This window comes from Piliocolobus tephrosceles, chromosome 16 (assembly GCF_002776525.5).
Source record: "Piliocolobus tephrosceles isolate RC106 chromosome 16, ASM277652v3, whole genome shotgun sequence".
NCBI lineage: Eukaryota > Metazoa > Chordata > Mammalia > Primates > Cercopithecidae > Piliocolobus > Piliocolobus tephrosceles.
The window spans coordinates 51,516,412-51,542,552 of NC_045449.1; the positions used below are offsets into that span (position 1 = coordinate 51,516,412).

The 26,141-nt window shown below is 47.6% G+C and overlaps 2 protein-coding genes across 2 annotated transcripts; both read left to right on the forward strand.

Moving 5' to 3' along the window:
• Positions 1–8,219: 8,219 nt before the first annotated feature.
• PSME3 (proteasome activator subunit 3) lies at positions 8,220–18,456 on the forward strand. Its single transcript, XM_023204027.2, has 11 exons — positions 8,220–8,728; positions 9,396–9,428; positions 9,549–9,611; positions 9,806–9,910; positions 12,358–12,406; positions 12,799–12,911; positions 13,447–13,515; positions 13,661–13,728; positions 13,828–13,882; positions 14,010–14,096; positions 16,207–18,456. Exons 1-11 carry the CDS (start codon positions 8,687–8,689, stop codon positions 16,285–16,287), a joined length of 765 nt encoding a protein of 254 aa, XP_023059795.1. The 5' UTR covers positions 8,220–8,686; the 3' UTR covers positions 16,288–18,456.
• A 138-nt stretch (positions 18,457–18,594) lies between these two features.
• Positions 18,595–25,316, forward strand: AOC2 (amine oxidase copper containing 2). The gene is made up of 4 exons (XM_023204028.2): positions 18,595–20,911; positions 23,704–23,989; positions 24,210–24,339; positions 24,690–25,316. Exons 1-4 carry the CDS (start codon positions 19,324–19,326, stop codon positions 24,954–24,956), a joined length of 2,271 nt encoding a protein of 756 aa, XP_023059796.1. The 5' UTR covers positions 18,595–19,323; the 3' UTR covers positions 24,957–25,316.
• Positions 25,317–26,141: the final 825 nt, after the last annotated feature.

The window sequence follows — 26,141 nt, forward strand, 5'->3', positions numbered from 1 at the left end:
GAGTCAAGATCACGCCACTGCACTCCAGCCTGGGTGACAGAAGCAGACTCCATCTCAAAAAAAACCACACACACACACACACACACAAATAAAATCACAAAAAAAGAAAGTGTTATTCAAATAAAGGCTTGAAGAAGGTGAGGAAGGAATTCTTGCCTACATCTGAAGGAAGAGCATTCTAGGCCAAGGGAACAGCAAGAGCACAGAGGGTGCCTGTTCAGGGATTAGCAGAGACTGGTGTGGCTAGAAGATGGGCAAGGAAAAGAGATACAGAAAATGGGGTGAGGGAGGTAAGGGAGTGAGGGAGGTAAGGATGTTGAGCTGTCTACCACCTAGGCTCTTACAGGGAGTGTAAAGCTCTGGCTTTCACTTTGAGATGAGATGGCTGGGTCTTGAGCAAAGGGACTTACTTCATTTTTAAAAACAACTTTATGGGGTATAATTTACATACTGTAAGACTCACACTTTTTAAATGTGCAGTTCAATAATTTTTAGTACATTTACAGAGTTGCACAACTATCACCATAATCCAATTTTAGAACATTTCCTGTCTCCCCTTGCAACCCCCACAGTGTGACCTCCCAAAGTGCTGAGATTACAGGTGTGAGCCCATGTGCCTGGCCAAAAGTTTTTCATTTCAATAAAGTCCAGGGCTTATGCTTTTGGTGTAAAAGAAACCACTGCTTAACCCAAAATTGTATGTAGTATTGTCTATTTTATTTTTATTTTGAGACAGTGTCTTACTTTGTTACCCAGGCTGGAGTGAAGCGGAACGAACAAACATGGCTCACTGCAGATTTGACTTCCTGGCTCAAGCAATCCTCTTGCTTCAACCTCTGGCATAGCAGGGACCACAGGTGATCGCTACCACGCCCAGCTAATTTTTAAATTTTTAAATTTTTTGTAGAGATGGGGTCTCACACTGTACTCCGGCCTGGGCGACAGAGTGAGACTCCATCTCAAAAAAAAAAAAAAAAAAAAGGAGATGGGATCTCACTTTGTTGCCCAGGTTTCTGCTTTTTAAATTTAACATTTTTCTATGTTGCTACACAGTTATTGTAGTTATCATGGCTACATTACACTACACTAAATGTACTACCTTAGTGTATTTTTTTTACTGCTGGAAATTCTGTTTCCCCTCTGGGTGAATACAATAATGCTGCAATGAAGAACTGACTATTTACTTATGACAGAGACTCATAACTGGGATTACAGAATTAAGACTGTGTCGGCTATTTAATGTCTCTTCCTTAACATTGGGAATCATTTTCCAAAGTGCTTGTGCATAATTATATTCTGCCTCCAGTAATGTATCAGGAAGCCTGTTTTCATATTGCCTTGGCCAGTATTGGGTATCATATATTTGGGGAACAAAAGCAAAAAATGGCACAATGGCACTTCCTTGTTATTTTAATTAGCATCATTCATTGGTGATAAGGCTGAACTTTTTGCTATGTATTTGCTTATTGTAGTTACTTTTTTTTTTTGAGATGGAGTCTCGCTCTGTAGCCCAGGCTGGAGTGCAGTGGTGCAATCTCGGCCCACTGCAACCTCTGCCTCCCGGGTTCACGCCATTCTCCTGCCTCAGCCTCCCGAGTAGCTGGATTACAGACACCCGCCACTACGCCCAGCTAATTTTTTGTATTTTTAGTGGAGATGGTTTCACCGTGTTAGCCAGGATGGTCTCGATCTCCTGACCTCATGATCTGCCTGCCTCGGCCTCCCAAAGTGCTGGGATTACAGGCGTGAGCCACCATGCCTGGCCTTTTTTTTTTTTTAAAGAGACACCGTCTCACTCTGTCACCCAGGCTGGAGTGCAGTGGTGCAATCTCAGCTCACTGGAACCTCTGCCTCCTGGGCTCAAGCAGTAGTTACTTTTTTATGAATTATGTTTGCATTCTTTGATTATTTAGATATTGGATTCTTAGTATTTTTCTCAGTATTTGTAGCAATTTTTCATGAAGTGCTTTAATTAACGTATTTTCCCGATGTTCAGAAAGTTTTAAATTTTCAAGTCAAATCTGCTTATTTTTCTTGATGACTTATATTGCTTAGAAAGTTATTCCCACTTCCAGAAGTGTCTTTCTTTTCTTTTAAATGTATGTGGTCTTCTTATAGTTGGTATTGGATGTGATATGTGGAACTAGATTGATTTTTCTCCTGGTTTTGTGACTAGGGATAGTGTTTACAATCCTTCTTCTTCTTGGCTTTTTCAGCATGAAAGCCCCTTTAGGGGAGGTGACTGAAATCATCCCCAAAGAATTCTCCCCTAGTCCTGGTGTGGCTGCTTCATTGTCCTGCGTTTCTTCCTGCTTGGCTGTCCCTAACACCATCTCAGAAAAGCATAGAGAAGTAACGGGCTTCTAGAGAGGTAGGGCGTATAGTGTCACAACTGAAGATTTGGAAGTTGAGACCACCTGGTTCTTTACCATCCACTAGCCATGTGACCTTGTGCAATTCATTCAACTGTTCTGTGCTTTGTTTTCTTATTTACAAAATGAGAATAATAGTATACAACAGTAAATATCATAAAGGGTAATGTGATAAATGACCTGATACAAGTGGAACAGAGGGCAATGACTGTTCCGTAGTGAATGCTCTGTGTGCCGTCCCACTTGGGAAGTATATGTAGTCAGTGTATGTAGTGCTTGAGGGATTAGTGAATAATCCACAACATATCCTCAGTCATCGATTCACAGATGTTTATTGAGGATCTATTATGTGCCAGTCCCTATTCTAGGTCTGAGAGGATATACTGGTGAATTGCTCTGATAGTTTATATTCTAGAGGAGAGAATTTGACAATAAACATGTAACTAAGTTAATAAGATAATTTCAAATAATGGCACATGCTATGGGTTGAGTGGTGGCCCCCAGAAGATGTTGAAGTCCTAACATCTGGGACTAACACATGGGAATGTGACCTTTTTTGGAAATAGGATCGTCGCAGATGAGGTCATTAACGTTAGCCCTAGACCAATATGACTGCGTCCTTATAAATAGGGGCAATCTGGACACAGAGACAGACACGTACTGTGTCTGAGGGAAGATGATGTAAAGAGACACAGGGTGACCTCTAAGCCAAGGAAGACCTGAGGCTGCCAGAAGCTAGGAAAGAGGTCTGGAACGGATTCTTCTCTGGCTCCCTTAGAAGGAACATGGTCCCGCTGATACCTTAATTTTGGACTTCTAGCATCCAGAACTCTGAGACAATATATTTTTCTGGTTCTAAGCCATCCACTTTGTGGTACTTTGCTACAGCAGCCCTGCAAAGCTAATACAGTAGGTAAAAGGGTGATGTGATAGAGAGTAAGTGGGGGCAGGGTGGGAGGAGCTACTTCAACTGGGGGATTCAGGAAGGCCTGTGTTATCTGGAAACCACTGAGGGTGATAAGTAGGGAAGAGACATGACTGGGTGACTTAAAAAGAAACTATTTACTGGGGGATAGAATGTATAGGGGAAAGGACATAAATCATATGTGTATTTTCAATGAATTTTTACAAAATGAACATGTCCATGTAACTAACACCAACTCCCTCTCCCATGCCTCCTTCTAGTTGATGCCCACCCTAAGGGCAAACAATACCATCAATTCTGACACCCTAGATTGAGTTTTGACTGTTTTTTGAATTTCATGTAAATGGAATCATACATGATACACTCTTTTGTTTCTGTTTTCTTTTGCTTATCATGAGATTCACCCACCTTGCGTAGTTTCAGTTCATACATTCTCAATACTTTGTAGTATTCCATTGTGTGACTATATTAAAATATAGGTATCTCTCTTGCTGTTAAGAGGCATCCGGGTAGTTTCCAGTTGGGTCTAGTGTGAATAGTGTCGCTATGAACATTCTTGTTCATGTCTTTTGGTGAATATATTTATGCATTTCTTTTGGGCGGGTCCCTAGAATTGAGGTTTCTGGGATCTCTCTCTCTCTCTCTCTCTCTCTTCCTCTCTTCCCTAAGTATAGATATTCAGCTTGAGTAGATGCTACCATGTCTGTGGTTGATATATTAAAAAATTATTTTGAGCTGGCCTAGTGTGCACCTGTAATCCCAGCTCCTCAGGAGGCTGAGGTGGGAGGATCCCTTGAGCCCAGGAGTTCGAGACCACCTTGGGCAACATAGCAAGATCCTGTCTCAGTCAATCAATCAATCAATGATAAATTTTGGTGCTGAGTGAAGAATAGATTGTGACAGTTGGTGGGGGGTGGCAAGAGTGGAAATGGAGAGACCAGATAGGAGCCTATTGTAATAGTCCTAGCAAAGGATGACAGTGGCTTTGGCCAGGGTAACAAGAGATGGAGGAAAGCACACTCATACAGGATGCATTATACAGGGAAAGCTGACAGGACGTGCTGATGGATTGACTGTGGAGACATGAGGGAAAGAGAGGAATCAAGATTGACTGTTAGGTTTTTGGTTTGAACAACTGGGTGAACAGTTATGTCAATTACTGAGATGGAGAAGAATAGGAAAATAACAGGTGTGTGGGAGAATCAAGAATTCTGGTTTGGCCATTTAAGTTTGATATGCTCATTAGGTTTCCAAGTAGAAACATCAAATAGATGGTTGAAACTCAGTGAAGATGTCAGATGGGAGATACGAACCTGGGGCCCTCAAATCAGCATACAGATGATTTTTTTGTTTTTTTGAGATGGAGTTTCACTCTTGTTGCCCAGGCTGGAGTGCAATGGTGTGATCTTGGCTTACCACAACCTCCACCTTCCAGGTTCAAGTGATTCTCTGCCTCAGCCTCCTGAGTAGCTGGGATTACAAGGCATGTGCCATCGTGCTGGCTAATTTTGTATTTTTAGTAGAAACGGGGTTTCTCCATGTTCAGGCTAGTCTCGAACTCCCGACCTCAGGTGATCTGCCTGCCTCGGCCTCCCAAAGTGCTGGGATTACAGGCATTAGGCACTGTGCCCGGCCGCATACAGATGATACTTAAAGCTATGAACATGCATCGACCCTCTTAGGGAGAAAGTGTAAGTAGAGAATAAACGACATAAGTCTCCTGAAGCATGCCACCATTAAGAAGTGGAGCAGAGGAGGAAGAGCCAGCAAAGGAAATGGGGAATCACTGTTGAGGCTGGAGAAAGATCAGAACAGGTTGCTGTGTGTATTTTAAGAAGGGGAGTGGCTAAGATGTTGAGTACTACTGAGAGGTTCAAATAAGATGAGAGGTGACCACTGGTGCTGTCAACATGGAAGTCACTGGTAACCTAACAAAAATTATATCATTGAGAAAGTGGGGTTGAGAAGTCTGATTAGAGTGGACTGGAGTAAATGGGGCATGAGGAAGTAGAGTAAGAGACAATAAATAATTCAAGAAGTCTTGCCAGGAAGGAGAGCACAGAAAGGGAGTAATAGCTACAGAGGAACCTGGATTCGGCGGGGGGTAGTTTTCTCAAGATAGGGGATATTGGTCATGTCTGGAAATGACCCAGCAGAGGATAAATGTGATGTAGGAAAACGAGGGGCTAATCATGGGCACAGACATTGAGAAAGTGAAAGGGGATGGAATCCAAGGAACAAAAAGAAGAGATGGGAACAGGTATGTTTCCTTCAACAAAAGAGGAAAGGCAGAAAGTATTTTGCAGATTGGCAGATTTGGTGGTGAGATGATGAGGAAGTTCTCATTTGCTTCTGTTTTCTCAATAAAGAATGAGCCCAGACCCTAAGTTGGAGGTGGGAGAGAAGGAATACTGGAGGTTCAGGGAGATGAGAAAGTATGACAGTCACTGGGAGGGGGGAGAGCAAACTCATCAGGAGCATGTAGTAGGACCTCAGGCAGTGTTGTGCACTCATTTGAGATTTCGGGACATGAATTTAAAATTAGACCAGTCATCAGTGATCACATGTGACTTGTAAGCACCCAGAAATGAATAGTTATTGTTAAATGTAGTGGTACCCTCCAGTTGTTCACTGAATAAACAAATGAATGAATAGAGTATTATATAAAACACTTGGATGGGGAGGAGGAAGGGAAATAAAAAGAATGTGTATCTGTCTTATAACCTACTTGAAGGAGACAAAACATAATTATTTGAGAACAAAGCATATTTTAACAGACACAAACATATTAAGTTTTCCAGTTGATGTTATAAATTCTGAAAGAAATACAGAATAGTGGCATACTTAAAATAGGATGGAGTTAATGTGGGAAATAATTCCTGAAGTTTCAAATCGGATCTCAAAAGTTCCCGGGGAAATGTGTTAACAGAAAACAGGTAAAAGGGGGAAAACTGTTAGATGTTTATGAGCAAGATGGATAGTATGGGCTATGTTATATGTGGCCTTCTATAAGCTGAAAAGGACTTTGAGCTTGAAAGCAGGAATGAAAATAATTACTGTAATTTAAGGACTAACCTCTTCATGCTAAGCGTTAACTGATCAGTTACTTATCTGACAGTGGCTACTATTTATTTTGTATCTAAGCACTGTGCTAATTGTTTTACATATATTATTTCTTTTTTTTTTTTTTTTTTTTTTGAGGCGGAGTCTCGCTCTGTCCCCCAGGCTGGAGTGCAGTGGTGCGATCTAGGCTCACTGCAAGCTCTGCCTCCCGGGTTTATGCCATTCTCCCGCCTCAGCCTCCCAAGTAGCTGGGACTACAGGCGCCCGCCACCTCGCCCGGCTAGTTTTTTGTATTTTTTTAGTAGAGATGGGGTTTCACCGTGTTCGCCAGGATGGTCTCGATCTCCTGACCTCGTGATCCGCCCATCTCGGCCTCCCAAAGTGCTGGGATTACAGGCTTGAGCCACCGCGCCCGGCCCACATATATTATTTCTAATAGTCACAACACTACAATATTACATACTATTAGTATTACTAATTATTAAAATTCCATTTTACAGATGAGGGAATTAACTCAGCATTTCAATAATTTGCCCAAGATTCCAGTTAGTAAGGAGCTGAGGTGGGATTTGAGGCACAGGTCTCTGATTCCGAAGGCCATAGTCAGTCTTCTGTGCTTTACTCCATTTAATTGTGTATTCCCCTCATTCTCCTAGCACTTAGTAGAGAGGCCAGTCTAGGATAAATGTTCAACAGCAAGAGCGACCCCAAAATATAAATCTGATGACCTCTTTTCGTACTTAATCTAGATTGTTTACTAACAAACCTCCTCACCCCCAGCTCACCAGTCTTTGTCTTCAAGACAGTCTCTTTCCTTCCCTAGAGCATTTGCCTGAGCTGCACTTATACTTCTCAAGGCTCTTCTCACTCTTTCCATGCTAACCCCTTTATGTCCTTTAGATCACAGCTTGTCACTTGTTCAGAGGCCTTCCTTGGCCATGCGATCTAAAATAGATCTCTGGTATTTTCTATGTCATCCACTTGTTTCCTAATATTTATCAAATTTTGCAGTTACTTTGTCAGTTTACTTTCTGGTGTTTTTCCAATATTATGCACCATGGGACCAGCGACCTTGAATCTTGTTTGCCTATGATTTCCCAGAGCTGTGCTGTTCAATACAGAAGCCAGCAGCCACATGTGGCTACTGAGCACTGTACTGCAAATGTGTTGTTTTCTTATTGAGATGTGCAGTTAAGTGTAAAATACGCACTGGATTTTGAAGACTTGGTATGAGAAAAGAATGCATAAGATCTCGATTTTTTAATGTAGATTATATGTTGAAGGACTTGGATAAATTGGGTTGAATATATGACTAAAATTTTCACTTGTTTGTTTTACTTTTTAATTGTGGCTACTAGATTTCAACCTACATATGTAACTCACATATTTCTAGAATCTGAGACAGTGCCCTGGCCCATTTTATTGAATGAAATATCCAATGTCGAGAGAGATATCGAATGAATGGGTGCATGAAGAGGTATAGTCTCAAGCTTCCATTAGGCAAATAGATACAGCACTGCCATAGAAGTTAGGAGATCTGGGTCCTGGCTCAGAATGTACTGGAAACGCCTTGGACAAGTCTTGCCCTACTCTGGGCATCAATTTGCCCATTAGGTAGTTGATCTTTGAGGTCCGGAAGCTTACGACAGTCAGTTGGCAGGGAAATGTACCAGGAAAGCTTGGTAAAACCGCACTTGTCTTTTTCGCTCTAGCCTAAACACTTGAGCCTCGGCAAACGGGCAGAGGCAGCGGGAATCAGGGACTACACCCCCGAACCCAGCACCCGGGTCCCGGACTTCCCCGAGCCTACGTCACTGGGGCGCGACAGCGCTGTCCCCGGGACTGCAGCGACTGAGGTCCCTTCGGTGAAGGCGAGTTCCGGGCCAACAGAGAGGGTCGCACCGTTTCCGAGTCTTTCGGAGGCTCAGTTCTCAGCGCACCATTCCCCACAGCTCTCCTTTTTACTTCACCCCTACCCAACACTTTACCCCGGCAGTGTGAACCCGGCTGGGAGCGTGCAAACCCGAGTCTCATCGCGGCTGCGCAGCGCACGTGCACAGCCTCGCAGGAGTCTCGGCGATTGGCTGTGACGCAGTTTCCGGCGTGAGCGGCGAAAGCCGGGAGGGCAAGCGAGAGAGCGAGCAGGCAGCAGGCTGCCGGCGGGCGGGCGGACGGCACGGAGGGAGCGAGCAAGCGAGCAGTGAGTGAGCCAGCGAGGGCGGCCGGGTCCCGAGGTCAGCCGAGATTTCTCAGGTCCCTCCGGCCCCCTCCCTGGAGTCCACAGCGCCTCCGGTGTCCAGCGGATCGGACACGGCCCGGCCCGGCCATGGCCTCGTTGCTGAAGGTGGATCAGGAAGTGAAGCTCAAGGTAGCGGCACCGGTCCGGCCTTTTTGCCCCTCGCTTTGATCCCCCAGCAGTCTGACCGGCTTCCTACTCCCCATGGCGTCTTTGTCTCCCTGGGGATACCAGCTCTGAGCTTCCGCTCGACTCAGCCCAGCCCCCAACTCCCGGGGTCGGCTTCGCGGGAGAGGAAAATATAGGATGGCTTTCTGTACCGCGTCTGATGATGGAGAGTCCCGGGGACACCTCCGCGGACACGTGTTGGACTCAGGGCTTTAGGCCAGTGACAGCTGGAAATCCCCCAGCCCAACAACGTCCCTGGACACTGCTCCTGCCCTTGGTGGCTGGCCTGCCTGGTATCATAGGCCACGTCTGGGTGGGGGGTTGGCACGTTTGTGAGCTCACATCTTTCCTAACTACCTGTCTTTTGTCTGCTTATCAAATTCAGACAGCTTCAGACACAGGAGGGAGGGAGGGGAGAGGAGAGAGGAGACAGGCAGGTGCTGCCCTCAAAGCCCTGCTTCTCCTGAGATGGAAAAATGGATCCTCAAAAAAATAAAGTATTTGCAGTCTGGGGGCCTCTCATCTTCTTATTACAGTTACAAGGTGAGGGAAAGACAGTTGGATTTGGGATTCTCCATTCTGCTCTTACTTCTGTCCCCAGGTACTGAATTACTCTCTTTGTTAATTTTAGGTTGATTCTTTCAGGGAACGCATCACAAGTGAGGTGAGTGAAATAAATAGAAAAATGAGTGTTCGTTGAGAGTTTCCCAAAGAGGAGATACCTGGAGAGAGAGAGAGACCTTCCCACAGATATTAATTCAGCTGTATTTTGCCTCCTCCTTAGGCAGAAGACTTGGTGGCAAATTTTTTCCCAAAGAAGTTATTAGAACTTGATAGTTTTCTGAAGGTGAGAGACGCTTTTCTTTCCTCAAATTCCCCTATTTTTTTGGCCCTGGTATTACTGTCAACTGGAACAAATTGTGTGTTGATTCTTCTTTTTATTTTTTTAAACTGTAAAAGCGCTTTCATTTCTTGCTCTTCAATCAAATACTTCTTTGTTCAGCTTGAAAAGATTAATGTTTTGGGGTGGGTGTCTTTCAGGAACCAATCTTAAACATCCATGACCTAACTCAGATCCACTCTGACATGAATCTCCCAGTCCCTGACCCCATTCTTCTCACCAATAGCCATGATGGACTGGATGGTGTAAGTGTCCTATATTTATCTTTGTGTTATTGAGCAGTAGGTCCTCTGTCCTCTGTTTCCTTGTCAGTTTTAAAATGTACAGAGGCAACAGTGGGATTTGGATCTGGGAACTAGGACTGTTACAGACATGATGACTCTAGTATAGTTGTTTTATTTCTTATTTATTTATTTATTTTTGAGAAAGGGCGTCACTTTTTTTTTGCCCAAGCTGGAGTGTAGTGGCGTGAGCACTGCTCACTGCAGCCTGGACCTCCCAAACTCAAGTGACCCTCCCTCCTCAGCCCTCCAAGTAGCTGATACTACAGGAGTGTGCCACCATGCCCAGCTGATTTTTGTATTTTTTGTAGAGACAGGGTTTCACCATGTTGCCCAGGCTGGTCTCAAACCACTGAGCTCAAGTAATCCACCCGCCTCAGCCTCCCAAAATGCTGGGATTACAGGCGTGAGTCACCGCACGAGGCCTCCGGTATATTCCTTTTAGACCCTGAGTTTCATTTACGATGTGAAGTGAATGTACCAATGCTACTCTCAGTGTTAGAGTGAGTTTCAAATAAAAGAGAACTAGCTTCGGCCAGGCGCGGTGGCTCACACCTGTAATCCCAGCACTTTGGGAGACCGAGGTGGTTGGATCATGAAGTCGGGAGATGGAGACCATCCTTGCTAACACGGTGAGACCCCATCTCTACTAAAAATACAAAAAATTAGCTGGGCGTGGTTGTGGGCGCCTGTAGTCCCAGCTACTTGGGAGGCTGAGGCAGGAGAATGGCATGAACCCAGGAGGTGGAGCTTATAGTGAGCCAAGATAACGACACTGCACTCCAGCCTGGGCAACAGAGCAAAACTCTGTCTCAAAAAAAAAGAGAACTAGCTTCATCAGGTTATCTGGTTTTTCCCGTGGCTCTGAACAAGACTTTACTTACCTCTGTTTCCATGTCTTGATAAGTGTTATGGGATATGAAGTTATTGCTGTGTAACTGCAATCGCTGTTTTGCTGTGCATCTTTAACAGCTAGTCCTTATCAGTCATGTGTCCGCATGCTACTGTAACACTGATGAGACTGCATTGTCTGTAGTACCGCCTCGTTGACAGAACTTGTACGTCTGGAAGGCAGGAACTCATTTTTTTTTTTTTTTTTTTTTGAGACAGTCTCACTCTGTTTCCTAGGCTGGGGTGCAGTGGCGCGATCTCAGCTTCCTGCAGCCTGCCCTTCCCGGGTTCAAGTGATTCTCCCACCTCAGCCTCCATGTAGCTGAGATTACAGGTGCGCGCCACCAAGCCCAGCCAATTTTTTTATTTTTAGTGGAGACAGGGTTTCACCATGTTGTCCAGGCTGGTCTCGAACTCCTGACCTCAGGTGATCTACCCGCCTCAGCCTCCCAAAGTGCTGGGATTACAGGCGTGAGCCACAGTACTCGGTCAGCAGGAACTATCTTAATCTCTGTATTCCCAGCACCTAGCGTTGATCCTGGTCCATAGCAATTGCTGAATGCATGTTTGTTGACTGAATAATGTGTTCCTTTGTGGAACCAGCAGATTTGTACATATTCCCTTAATTATCTTGCCTACTTTGATAGGTTCTTTTTTCCTATTCCTTGTAATACTTAATGTGTTGTATTTCTGGAAAGATTGGTCTTCTCAACTACAGCATAATTTGCTTTGTGGCAAGAACCTTTTCTTTCTTTTTCTGAGGGGAGACAGAGTCTCACTCTGTCACCCAGATTGGAGTGCAGTGGCACAATCTCAGGTCACTGCCACCTCAAACTCCTCGACTCAAGCGATCCTCCTACCTCAGCCTCCCAGGTAGCTGGGACTACAGGCACATGTGCCATCATGTCCAGCTAGTTTTTGTATTTTTTTGTGGGGACAAGGTTTCCCTGTGTTACCCAGGCTGGTCTCGAGCTCCTGGGCTTAAGCGATCTACGTGCCTTGGCCTCCCAAAGTGCTGGGATTACAGGTGTGAGCCACCGCGCCTCGCCTCCAAGAACCTTTTCTTTCTTCTTTGAGATGGAGTCTCGCTCTGTCGCCCAGGCTGGAGCGCAGTAGCCAGATCTCAGCTCGCTGCAAGCTCCGCCTCCCGGGTTTACGCCATTCTCCTGCCTCAGCCTCCCGAGTAGCTGGGACTACAGGTGCCCGCCACCTCACCCGGCTAGTTTTTTGTATTTTTTAGTAGAGACAGGTTTTCACCGTGTTAGCCAGGATGGTCTCAATCTCCTGACCTCGTGATCTGCCCATCTTGGCCTCCCAAAGTGCTGGGATTACAGGCTTGAGCCACCGCGCCCAGCCCCAAGAACCTTTTCTTAAAGCTTTATGTGTACTTAGGAAATTGTGCAGAAATTAATAACACAAGCTATGAGGCTGAGGAAGGGATTAAACTTGCTTGAAGGGTATCTTGTGATGGACATGTGGGTGTCAAAAGCAGGCTCATCCCTGCCTCTCTGTATCCTTAGCCCACTTATAAGAAGCGAAGGTTGGATGAGTGTGAAGAAGCCTTCCAAGGTAAGAGGCACCCTTACCTTACCTCCCCTCACCCCACCCCTGACTTGCAACCCTGAGAAGCAGGTGGATCTAGTTCTCCTGACCAGGAGGCAAGATCTGATCTTACTTCCCAGAGGTAGCATTCCCAGCTCCTCCAAACGTGCTTGTTATTTAGTGCTCTAAACCTGGTTTTCCAATAAACAGAGGGTTTAAGACTTTTGTTATGTTTCAGATGCTCATCTGCTGTTCTTTTGTTCCATACATTCTCGTTGATTCTAATAGTGGTGTCTTGGTAGGATTGTGACAAAGGCAGAGGTCATAGCATCTGATAGGTATAGGGAAAATGAGAGAGAGACAGGGGATGCTGTATCCTTCCCTCTTCCCTGATCATTTGACCTTCATATCTCTGCCAGGAACCAAGGTGTTTGTGATGCCCAATGGGATGCTGAAAAGCAACCAGCAGCTGGTGGACATTATTGAGAAAGTGAAACCTGAGATCCGGCTGTTGATTGAAAAATGTAACACGGTGAGGCACAGGCTAGTGACCTATGGGCCGGTCCCAAGTACCCCACCTGAAGTGCAAAAAACTGGATGTACGGGTGGTATGGGAATTGGCAGACTAGATTTTTTTTTGTTTATTGTTTTTTTTTTTTTTTGAGATGGGGTCTTGCTCAGTCACCCAGGTTGGAGTGCAGTGGCGCCATCTCGGCTCACTGCAACCTCTGCCTCCTGGATTCAAGTGATTCTCCTGCCTCAGCTTCCTGAGTAGCTGGGATTACAGGTGTCTGCTAACACACCCAGCTACTTGTTGTATTTTTAGTAGAGATGGGGTTTCACCATTTTGGCCTTGGTTAGCCAGGCTGGTCTCGAACTCCTAACCTCAGGTGATCCACCCGCTTCAGGCTCCCAAATTGCTGGGATTACCAGTGTGAGCCACTATGCCTGGCCAGACTAGGTATTTTGGCTTTTGTGTTCCTGGCATCTGGCCCCAGCCGTCTGAATTGTGTACTTAATGGCTTCAGCCTTCAGGCAAAGGTCCTCATATATGTTTTGACCTCCAGGTCAAAATGTGGGTACAGCTCCTGATTCCCAGGATAGAAGATGGAAACAACTTTGGGGTGTCCATTCAGGTAATATACTTGAATTACAAACTGGGAAGAGTGGTTTGGGAGATACTCTCATCTCCCCTGCATTATCTTTTTTTCCTTTCTCCTTGGGGCTGCTGTGGATGTCATGGAAGTGGCTTTTGATGCACCTGTTGTTTGTTTGTTTTAGGAGGAAACAGTTGCAGAGCTAAGAACTGTTGAGAGTGAAGCTGCATCTTATCTGGACCAGATTTCTAGGTAGGGCTGCTTGGGCTTGGCCGAGGCATTGGGGACTGATGAGGTGGTGGGCACCATCAAGGGTCTCCTGCAGCTTCCTCCTCTTCTCTCTCCTTTCAGATATTATATTACAAGAGCCAAATTGGTTTCTAAAATAGCTAAATATCCCCATGTGGTAAGTAAGCGGTTTGTGGCCTGAGGGTGGAGGTGGCAGGATAGTGAACAGTGACTGTTACTGGGAAGGAGCTATCTGGGAACAGTTGGGCCTTGGGGACTAGCTTTTTCCTCTACCCTCCTTGCAGGAGGACTATCGCCGCACCGTGACAGAGATTGATGAGAAAGAATATATCAGCCTTCGGCTCATCATATCAGAGCTGAGGAATCAATATGTGAGTAACCTCAGTCCTTGTCCATAGTTGCTGTGGCTTCACTTAGTTCTGTTGAGAGTATTCTTGAAATACTCTGAAGGGCTGAGATGAGGGTCTGAGGTAAAATTAGTAGACCAAATTCTGTTCATCATCTGAGTGTTGAGAACCGTGAAGTCATCTAGCGGGGCGTCTCTCTCCTTTCTACCTGAGAGGAGGGGTGTGCAGTACAGTATGGTTAAGATATAGGTGTTAGAGTCAGACGGACTTAGGCTCTACCTGTATTGTGTGATCTTGAGCAAATTGTTCAAGCTCAAACTTCAATTTCTTCTTTAAAATGGGACTGGGCTGGGTGCAGTCGCTCATGCCTGTAATCCCACCACTTCGGGAGGCCAAGCCAGGTGGATCACCTGAGGTCAGGAGTTTGAGACCAGCCTGACCAACATGGTGAAACCACATCTCTACTAAAAATACAAAATTAGCTGGGTGTGGTGGCGCATGGCTGTAATCCCAGCCACTTGGGAGGCTGAGACAGGAGAATCACTTGAACCCGGGAAGTGGAGTTTACGGTGAGCCAAGATTGTGCCATTGCACTCCAGCCTGGGCAACAAGAGTGAAACTCCGTCTCAAAAAAAAATAAAACTAAAAATAGGCCTGGTGTGGTGGCTCAGGCCTGTAATATCAGCACTTTGGGAGGCCGAGGCGGGCATATCACTTGAGGTCAGGAGTTCGAGACCAGCCTGACCAACATGGAAAAACCCTGTCTTTACTAAAAATACAAAAAAAAAAAAAATGACCGGGCATGGTGGCACATGCCTTTAATCCTAGCTATTTGGGATGCTGAGGCAGGAGAATTGCTTGAACCCGGGAGGCGGAGGTTGCAGTGAGCCGAGATTGTGCCCCTGGACTCCAGCCTGGCCAGTAAGAGCAAAACTCAGCCTCAAATAAAAATAAAAATTAAAAAAATAAAATGGGACTGAAGAGGCCGGGTGTGGTGGATCACACCTGTAATGCCAGCACTGTGGAAGGCCGAGGCAGGTAGATCACATGAGGTCAGGAGTTTGAGACCAGCCTGGCCAACATGGTGAAGCCCTATCTCTACTGAAAATACAAAAAATTAGCTGGGCATGGTTGGTGGACCCCTGTAATCCCACCTAATTGGGAGGCTGAGGCAGGAGAATCGCTTGAATCCAAGAGGCGGAGGTTGCAGTGAGCCAAGATTGTGCCACTGCACTCCAACCTGGGCAACAGGAGCGAAACTCCGTCTCAGAAAAAAAAAAAAAAAAGGAAAAGAACTGAAGAGTACCTACCCACAAAATTCATTCGCTTTTTTAAAATAAGTGAGATAACACATTGAAGAACCTGGTACAATTCTTACTATGTTAAGTGCACAATACCTGTTAGTTGCTATTAGACACTTGGGGCCTTGGAAATACCCATTTACACCCAGTTGAAGTATAAGAGAGGTGGTGCTGCCACCCTGAATGCAGGTTCAAGTGAGATTAAAATTACAGTAAGTCGTCCGGGTACAGTAGCTCATGCCTGTAATCCCAGCACTTTGGGAGGCTGAGGTGGGCATTTCACGAGGTCAGGAGATCGAGACCATCCTGGCTAACACGGTGAAACCCCGTCTCTACTAAAAATACAAAAAATTAGCTGGGCGTGGTGGCGGGCGCCTGTAGTCCCAGCTGCTTGGGAGGCTGAGGCAGGAGAATGGAGTGAACCCAGGAGGCGAAGCTTGAAGTGAACTGAGATTGTGCCACTGCACTCCAGCCTGGGCGACAGAGCAAGACTCTGTCTCAAAAAAAAAAAAAAAAAAAATTACAGTAAGTCCTCACCTAATGTTGTCCATAGATTTTTATAAACTGTGACTTTAAAAATGATGTATATCAAAACCAAGTTTTTTTCATTAACATTGTAACAAAATGACGTTACTTAAATCCAGGTTATTTGAGGACCTTCTGTACTTGATTTGCTCACCTGCTTAAAGTCGCAGTTACTAAGAACCTATTGATGACATTAAGGGCTTACTGTATGCAAATGATTGCTTGGGAATTTGTAGAGGGGTCTGTCACTTTCTTGGTGAGGTAAGGGTTGTACAGATATGTGATTTCCCTGATCCGTCTTCTCCCAGGTCACTCTACACGACATGATCCTGAAAAATATCGAGAAGATCAAACGGCCCCGGAGCAGCAATGCAGAGACTCTGTACTGAGGCCAGGGCCAGGGCCAGGGGACTCTGTGAGTCTGGCTCAAGACCGACATTGCCTTGGTTTGTTACATGACTATCGTGATGGGGAAACTGGCTGGAAATAGTAATCACACCTCTCTGTTTTTAGTTAGAGTCTAATGAAACTCTCATCTAGTTCTGTGATGTGTTTACCTCTTTTTTCAGGCCTCAGGAACTCTTCTATTTCCTTCCCTAATACCCCACACCCAACCTGTCGTAATTTCTGGAGAACTCCAGGTTTGTGTGTGCAGGATGTTGGCGCAAAAATACTTGTGTTTTCACTCTCCTCCTCTCTCCCTCCCGTGTCTTGCGCTTTATGTTTTCTTCTTTTGATAATCAGTTGGTTAAAAGCTGAAGGGAACCGGAAGGAAAGTGCTAGGTGTTTTTTAGGAACTAGGGTGGCGGGGGGATGAACTTCTCTTCCTCACATGAGGTTACTGTTTCTTTCCTCTGTGGGGCATTGGATCCTTCCACAGTTGCTCTGGTGATGACTTCGGGCTTTGCATGTGTGTACATCCCACCTTGAATCTTGATCATGACAAGAAACACCTTTGGCCTTCAGTCAGTTCCCAAGCTCCTTCAGATGTTTTATAATGAGCGTTTTCACATACACATGTGTGTATGTACGTATACACCCGTACAGACATGCACACACACACTCCTACTCCATTAGCTAACATACCCTCCCTCTCCACGATCCCTGTCATGTACCTTTCAGGAGGTGATGGTTGTCTTAGTTGTCATCTACCCAAACAAACGTCCTGGGCCCGTCCTCCCCCCTGATACTGTAGCCTCTTGGTACCCCGGGTGAGTTGGTGGAGAACAGAGAGATGAGAAGCAGAGGGCTTGGGGAAGGCCTCTCTGACTCAGCCCTTTTTGGCATTATTGCAAAAGTTTGACTCCTGGTTGCCTTTTCCCAGCCAGTTGTCAGTTGGGGTGAAGATGTCTGTAAGTGTGAGGTCTGGACGCTGCTGCTCATGTTGGGCTTTCCTTTTGGGAAATATTTCTCTTATTTATAGTGTCGGGCTTCTGGGGAAAGCAATCATTGGTGTGTATGTGTATGTGCACGCACACACATACATATACACGTTTGTGTATGTGGAAATGCGCTGGGCAAGTCAAAACTATAGAAGAGTTGTCTCCTGTCTCTCGAATCTTCCGGAGATATCACTTAACTGTTAATAGCTTTTGTGTTAATCCCCATCAGCCCCCAGTTCTTTTATTCTACCACGGCTGGGGCGTTGATACCTGCAGTCAGCCTGCCAGTGACTTTTAGTGTCTGTTTCCGACTTCTTATTCCTGTCTCTGTCTTCCAACCCCCAATGATATTTCCACCTGGGATGCATCATTTGTACTCCCGATATTCTGTAGAGAAGGAGTCAGGATGCTGTCTTCCCACGAATAGTACTCAGTAACAAACCAACTGCATTTTAGTTGGGCAGTGCTCCCACCCACCCTCCAGATCCCTTCCAGCTAAAACCCTTCCCCTTCCCTCCATGTGTTTCTCAGTTCCCCGTTTTGTTTGTTGGATTGTTCCACTGCCCCTCCTCCTCACCCTACCACCCTTGGATCGTAATGTAAAATTCTTTTACCATGTCAAGAAATTATTAAAAATACAGGTACTTTGACCTCTTTCTAAAGCCGCAGACCCTGGTGCAATGCTCTGGTGGCTAGGGACGTACTCATGCTTGCATGTGTGCACACTCGGACACCCACCTCCATGGACACCTAGCCACCCTGTTGTGTGTCCTTATGCCAGTTGAGCTGAATCTTTTCCCCAGTATAGTGGAAAGACTGAGGCTTCTGCCTACTGAGCTAGGGTGGGTGCTTTATTTGTGTTCAGTATGAATTATGGGAAAGTTAGCTCTTCCCAGACCTAAGCTGCCTTCTTTCCCTACTTTCAGAAGATCCTAGTTCCTTCTTTCTGAGTGATACCCGTGAGCTGCCAGTAGAGGCTGCTATTGCTCCATGTGTAAGGAATGACCTGGTTCAAGGCATGTCCTACCCAATCATTTTCTTTACCTTATACTAATTCTCCCTGAATAATGTCTCAGTTTCTTGAGGAGACTCATAGTTTTGGTTTTCAAATTACTTGGAGGGCTGCCTAGGAATCTATCTCCCTCTGAAATAAAAGTTTCCTCAACTTGCACCTTGCAAGTAGCCTTCTGATTTCCAATGATCCCCTCGTTGCCTCTGTGAAGAGTTTAAGGTCTTGAACAATGGAGAAGCAGCTGCTCTGTTCTGTTTCAGAGATGACTACCAAAAGCTAGCGGTTTGTGAGTGCCTCCCCTGTGCCGGGCTGTTAAGTACCTAATGTGCATGATCACATTTAATCTTTAGGAATCTGTAGGGTAGTTGTATCTATTTGTTACAGATGAGGACACTGAGACTCAGGATAAGTTTTTCTGCTAAGTTTACACAGCTGAGGGAACTGGGATTGGTGGACAACCCTGATTACTAAGCCCAGGCTCTCAGCCACTCCACTGGATGGAAAAGGCCTGACTACAAATCAAGGGCTTGGCATTAGGCAACAGGCAGAATTCAGTGCTTACTGCTGAACATGGCAGTGAATCCTGGAGTTGTTGGGATGCAGTTCCTGCCAGGAGATAGGAAAATGGACAGCTCAGTGCTTGCATGCAGGCTGTAGAGCTTAATTGGGCATCTGAGGTTTGTGCTTTTCCTGAGACCCATTCTGGGTGGAAACTGGAGGTTAGCATCGTTAACCCAGATTCCCTTTCATCTGGTCTAAATGGTGGAAATCAGTAGTTAGTACTGACTGCTACCAGTGGGAGTTCAGGGGCAAGGAAGAGGCTATGCATGTGGAAGCAGTGCCTTGGGCCAAACCACAGGACAGAAAATTGGAACAGAATTACATAAATCAAGGTCAGAAATTTCCTGCCCAACCCATGGGGTGGAGTTTTCTCCATTCCTATCCATCCTAGTGAATATAAACCCTGACTTGATGTCAGTAACTGGAGGGAGCGGCTGTTAGAACTCTGATTTCAGCTCTCAGCATCCACTATGCATCTCAAGATAGTCCTGGCGTTCCTGGCACTGTCCCTCATTACCATCTTTGCCCTGGCCTATGTTTTGCTGACCAGCCCAGGTGGTTCCAGCCAGCCTCCCCACTGCCCCTCTGTATCCCATAGAGCCCAGCCCTGGCCACACCCTGGCCAGAGCCAGCTGTTTGCAGACCTGAGCCGAGAGGAGCTGACAGCTGTGATGCGCTTTCTGACCCAGCGGCTGGGGCCCGGGCTAGTGGATGCAGCCCAGGCTCAGCCCTCGGACAACTGCATCTTCTCAGTGGAGCTGCAGCTGCCCCCCAAGGCTGCAGCCCTGGCCCACCTGGACAGGGGGAGCCCCCCACCTGCCCGAGAGGCACTGGCCATCGTCCTCTTTGGTGGACAACCCCAGCCCAATGTGAGTGAGCTGGTGGTGGGGCCGCTGCCTCACCCCTCCTACATGCGGGACGTGACTGTGGAGCGTCATGGCGGGCCCCTGCCCTATCACCGTCGCCCGCTGCTGAGAGCTGAGTTTACGCAGATGTGGAGGCATCTGAAAGAGGTGGAGCTACCCAAGGCACCCATCTTCCTGGCTTCCACCTTCAACTACAATGGCTCTACCTTGGCAGCTGTGCATGCCACCCCTCGGGGCTTGCGCTCGGGGGACCGAGCTACCTGGATGGCCCTCCACCATAACATCTCAGGTGTTGGTCTTTTCCTTCACCCCGTGGGGCTGGAGCTACTACTGGACCACAGGGCCCTGGACCCTGCCCACTGGACTGTCCAGCGGGTTTTCTACCTTGGGCACTACTATGCAGACTTGGGCCAGTTGGAACGGGAGTTTAAGTCTGGCCGGTTGGAAGTGGTTAGAGTTCCTCTACCTCCACCAAATGGAGCTTCATCCCTGAGGTCTCGGAACTCTCCAGGTCCTCTTCCCCCTCTTCAGTTCTCACCCCAGGGTTCCCAGTACAGTGTGCAGGGAAACCTGGTGGTATCCTCCCTCTGGTCATTTACCTTTGGCCATGGGGTGTTCAGCGGCCTGAGGATTTTTGATGTTCGGTTCCAGGGTGAGCGAGTAGCCTATGAAGTCAGTGTCCAGGAGTGTATGTCTATCTATGGTGCCGATTCACCGAAGACGATGCTGACTCGCTATTTGGATAGCAGCTTTGGACTTGGCCGTAACAGCCGAGGCTTGGTGCGGGGAGTGGACTGCCCCTATCAAGCCACAATGGTGGACATCCATATACTAGTGGGCAAAGGGGCAGTCCAGCTGCTTCCGGGGGCTGTGTGTATATTTGAGGAAGCCCAGGGACTGCCTCTCCGAAGGCACCACAATTACCTTGAAAATCATTTCTATGGTGGTTTGGCCAGCTCAGCCCTTGTGGTCAGGTCTGTGTCATCTGTGGGCAACTATGACTACATTTGGGACTTTGTGTTGTACCCAAACGGGGCACTTGAAGGGCGGGTCCATGCCACGGGTTATATCAACACAGCTTTCCTGAAAGGGGGAGAGGAGGGCCTCCTCTTTGGGAACCGTGTGGGGGAACGAGTGCTGGGAACGGTGCATACACATGCCTTCCACTTCAAGCTGGACCTGGATGTGGCAGGTGAGTGCTGAGGGATGAGGGCTTGGGGGTGGGGTCAGGTGGGGTGGAGGGAAGGGAAGGGAATCTCCCAGGTCAAGCTGAGATAAGTGGCAAGAGCGGGGTGTTCCAGCACCACAGCTCTAGTGGCAACAGGACAGGGACTGAGCATATTCAGTGCAGTCAGTCTGGTATTGGGCTACTGGGTATATGGCAAAAGGTGAAAAGGGTTCCCCCGCCTAGCCCCTCTGACTTACTGTGATTGTGAAACCAGTTTAAATGTAATGGCTGGGCATGATTGCCTTAGCCTCAAGTGACACTGGGTGGATGAACTGGCCCAGTGGGGCTGGAGTTGGAACACTGCTTCTTCCTAATTCTGAGGGTCAGTGAGGGTGGGGAGGGCAGGGTCCTGATCCGAGGTCAGAAGCAGTCTGTCCAGAGTCTTCAGGATGGGGGTGGACCTGGGGCTTGGGAAGGGGAGGGTACCAAAGCTGGGGTTGCTACCCATGATAGGGCCACTCCTTGTCAGGGGGGCCATCCCATTCCTGTCATCACTGTTGACTCATGGCAGGCACACAGCTTGCTGCAAGTATGGAAAGAGAATTCTCAAGCACAAAGGGCTCAAAGCACACAGGATTTGCTGTTCCTGACAGACTTTGTCAAGGACAGAAAGGAACTTATAGACTCACAGACTTTTAGATCCACAAAGAAAATTAGAAACTCACCAGACCCTCTCCATTTTAAGGGAAACTAAAGAGGGTGGCGGGAGATGGGACAGGAAATGACTGCCCAGGTATAATGCAACATAAACTAGTATTTCTTGTGAAATGTTTTCTTATCCTCAAGTCTAAAGACATGGCACTTGCATGCCTGCGTGTGTCTGTGTGCATGCCCTTGCACTTGTGTTCGCAGTGGCGTGGAGGGTAGGGAGGACTAATAGCATGATTGAAATGATCGTTTTTTAACTAGATAGACACACCTGGATTTTGACTTGTCTTTTGATTGGCAGTCTTTTTCAGCATCTTTGGCGTTAAAGAGCCTTGTTTTGGGAAGTAACATTTATTGGACTCCTAGCATGTGCAGCATGGGCTGCTGCTTTGGGCCAGAGAGGCTGTGTCAGGCACCAGCGCGCAGGATGGCTGCAGAGGCACCAGCTTCAGCGCAGTCCCTCCTGTGCCAGGTGCCTTCATATAGGTCTTGTTGAAAGGAACTAACAGTCCAGACCTGCAGAAAGTGTATGACCAAGTGCTGAGTTAGGCAATGCAGGTTATGGATGCTGTAGAATTCCAAGGAGCTCCCAGACAAAGGTATGAATGTGCTCGCTTCTGAAAAAGACTGGCAGTACTTCCCACCTTGCTGAGATCGAAAGTGAAGCCTCAGAGCTGGGAGGAGTATGCAGGGGACCATGGGAAGGGATTGGGTTTTCTTTTTTTGAGGCAGAGTCTCACTCTCACCCAGGCTGGAGTGCAGCAGTGCAATCACAGGTTATTGCAGCCCCGACCTCCTGGTCTCAAGCAATCCTGCCTCAGCCTCCTGAGTAGCTGGGATGACAGGCACACACTGCCACACCCAGCTTTTTTTTTTTTTTTTTTTTGAGACAGTCTCACTCTGTTGCCCAGGCTGGAGTGCAGTGGTGCGATCTCAGCTCACTGCAAGCGAGCTCCACCCACCAGGTTCAAGGGATTCTTGTGTCTTGGCCTCCAGAGTAGCGGGGATTACGCGTGCACACCACCACACCTGGCTTTTTTTTTTTTTTCTTTTTAAGTAGAGATGGGGATTCACCATGTTGGCCAGGCTCGTCTTGAACTCGTTTCAAGTGAGCCACTCGCCTCGGCCTCCCAAAGTGCTGTGAGCTACCATGCCTGGTGGGTTTTTTTTTTTTTTTTAAGTTTTTTTAATTTTAATTTTTATTTTTTAAAGACGCAGTGTTTCATTCTGTTACCCTAGCTGGTCTCCAGCACCTGGGCTCAAGGGATCTGCACCACCCTGCCACCAGCCTCCCAAGTTGCACGCTGCCACACCTGGCTCCGGAGTCAGTTTTTCAACTTGCTTCTCCACGACAAGTATCATTATCCCTTTCATAGTTAAACAAATGTCATCAGTCAGCTGCCTGTGCTTTTCTGTTTATTGGGCACAGCCATAGAACAGCTTTAATTATGCCCAGTGTAGGGATTCAGAAAGTGAATCAGAGAAGCAAATTGGTCCAGGGACTGTTTGGTAGTCCAGTGCTAATAGAACTTTCTGCAGTGATAGAAATGTTCTGTGTATGGCAACTGGGCACTTTAAATGTGGCTAGTGTGACTGAACAGAGTTTTGCTCTGTTGCCCAGGCTGGAGTGCAGTGGTGTGACCTCAGCTCACTGCAACCACAACCTCCTGGGCTCAAGCAGCCCTCCTGCCCCAGCTTCCCAAGTATCTGGGACCACAGGCATGTGCCACCATGCCTGGCTGATTTTTTATTGTTTGTAGAGTCAGGGTTTCACCACGTTGCACAGGCTGGTCTCAAACTCCTGGGCTCACGTGATCCACCCGCCTCAGCCTCCCAAAATGCTGGGATTGCAACTGTGAGCCACCTCAGCTGGCCCTGAGTTTTAATTTTCATAGCCACATGTGTAGTAGTTACCCTACTGGACAAGGCAAGTTGGAAGAACACAGGAGCTTGCGCTTGCCCAGACCTCCTGGCTCCCAGCACAGTGTGCTCTGATGCTCTCTCTGCCTTTTGTCACGCCAGTGCAGTGGACATCGTGTGGAAGACAGGAACCTGGCCCAGAGACCTTACCTGGTGTGGAACTCATCTCCCTTCCCTCCCCCTGGCAGGGCTGAAAAACTGGGTGGTAGCTGAAGATGTGGTGTTTAAACCTGTGGCCGCCCCCTGGAACCCGGAGCACTGGCTACAGCGCCCACAGCTGACTCGGCAGGTCCTGGGAAAGGAGGACCTGACAGCTTTTTCCTTGGGAAGCCCCTTACCCCGTTACCTCTACCTGGCTAGCAACCAGACTAATGCCTGGGGTCACCAGCGCGGGTACCGAATCCAGATCCACAGCCCCCTTGGCATACACATACCCCTGGAGAGTGACATGGAGAGGGCCCTCAGCTGGGGGAGGTGAGGAGGGCCCTGGCCTGGGTGGAAGGAAAGGACTGCCCCTCCCCTACCCCAGCCCTTGGAGACGAACTCCCTGCCCATGGCTACCTGTACCTCCCCTCAAACCCAAGTTAGATACACGGTGGGAAATGGTCTCACACAGAATCGGATCTAAGGGACTTCTGGGCCAGGAAAGGCACCTGACATCTTCCAACACCACCTTCTTACGATTCCTGGTCAGATACCAGCTTGTGGTGACCCAGAGAAAGGAGGAGGAGTCACAGAGCAGTAGCATCTATCACCAGAATGACATCTGGACACCCACAGTTACCTTTGCTGACTTCATCAACAATGAAACCCTCTTAGGAGAGGTTGGTTGCCCTAGGGACATAGGAAAGGGACACCTGTGGGTATGGCGTCTTGGCTGCCCAGCCTCTGGCCAGAGGTTAGAGGGAATGGCTGATTTCCAGTTCACAGACTCAGAGGCCATGGAGTTTTCTGAAGACCAACACAGGTCATCCCTCCTGGGGTGAGATTAGCTCTGGAACACTGGCTCCCCCTCTCCCCACATAGCTGCTTACATAGATTGCGCCATGTGTTGTATGGGCATGAGGCTCTGCAGAGTGGAAGCCAGGCTGAGACTGCAGGCGGGGATTGTGGCTGAATGGTGGTTCTTTGGGTCTTGCTTCCATAGTCCTCCAGCTCCTCCCTCTTCCTGCAGGATCTGGTGGCTTGGGTCACAGCCAGCTTCCTGCACATTCCGCATGCCGAGGACGTCCCCAACACAGTGACTCTGGGGAACAGAGTTGGCTTCTTGCTCCGACCCTATAACTTCTTTGATGAGGACCCCTCCATCTTCTCCCCTGGCAGTGTCTACTTTGAGAAGGGCCAGGATGCTGGGCTCTGCAGCGTCAATCCTGTGGCCTGCCTCCCCGACCTGGCAGCCTGTGTCCCGGACTTACCCCCTTTCTCTTACCAAGGCTTCTAGTCCTGAGGGTGTGGCGGGGGGCATGGTTAGGCACAGGTACCTTTCCCTGTTTCTACTTTCTGTTCCCGGTGTTTTTCACACCTGCTCCCCAGATTCCCAGCCCTTCAATGTTTCTCTCACATGAAAACCCCATTAGTCCCTTTGGTTAATTCTTACTTTCTGTTCATCTCTAAAATGTTAAGTTATAAAAATGATTTTAAAATATTCAAACAAAAATACCACAAATCCTACTACTCAGAAATAGGTGGTGTTCACATTACACCAGACATCTTTTTATGCTTGTGCATTCAAAAGGAAGAGTAGATAGAATTTTGTAAAACAGATGTTATATGTAATTTATAATAAAAAGTATTCCAGGAATTTTACTTGAATTTATTCTTTGACCTTTTAAGTAGCTGGAGTCCCCTGGAGCATACTAAGGACTCTGGTCAGGGAAATTAGCAGTGGGGGACAGAGGGCAAGGGAGATAGACCTGGCCAAGGAATGTTGTTTGGAAAGCTGAAGGGGCAGGGGTGGGGGTCTTTGAAAGGAGAACAATAGTTTGAAGTTACAGGAAAACATCTGGCCCTGACTAAGTGCAAGGTTGGGGAAGAAGCTGGGCTGAGGGCAGGAGAGGCTGCTCTGCGCAGATCCTGCTCCTTCCCGGTGCTGCATTATCTTGAAATCTTCCTTCCCCTTCCCCCAGCCCCAACTCTCCCCAACTCCAACCCTGACCCAGAAAGTAGTCTGATTTGGAGCCTGGAAGACAAAACCATGTAAGGTCTGTGGAAATCACAGCTGCTCAGACCCGCCTCCAACCCCAGCCACCCCGCCCCCTTGCCCCAGCCTTCCTGTGTCCTTCCCACCCTTAGTCCCAGGCATCTGACTACCGGGAACCTCAGCCAGAGTCCGGGAGCACCCCCCCCCCCACCGCCCGCACCTTCCAGGAGCCAACAGATCCCCCGTTGTGCTGGCGTGAGAATACATTGCTCTCCTTTGGTTGAATCCACTGCCCCTCTTCGTGGGAAAATGAACCAGAAGACCATCCTGGTGCTCCTCACTCTGGCTGTCATCACCATCTTTGCCTTGGTTTGTGTCCTGCTGGTGGGCAGGGGTGGAGATGGGGGTGAACCTAGCCAGCTTTCCCATTGTGCCTCCGTATCTCCCAGTGCCCAGCCTTGGACACACCCTGGCCAGAGCCAGCTG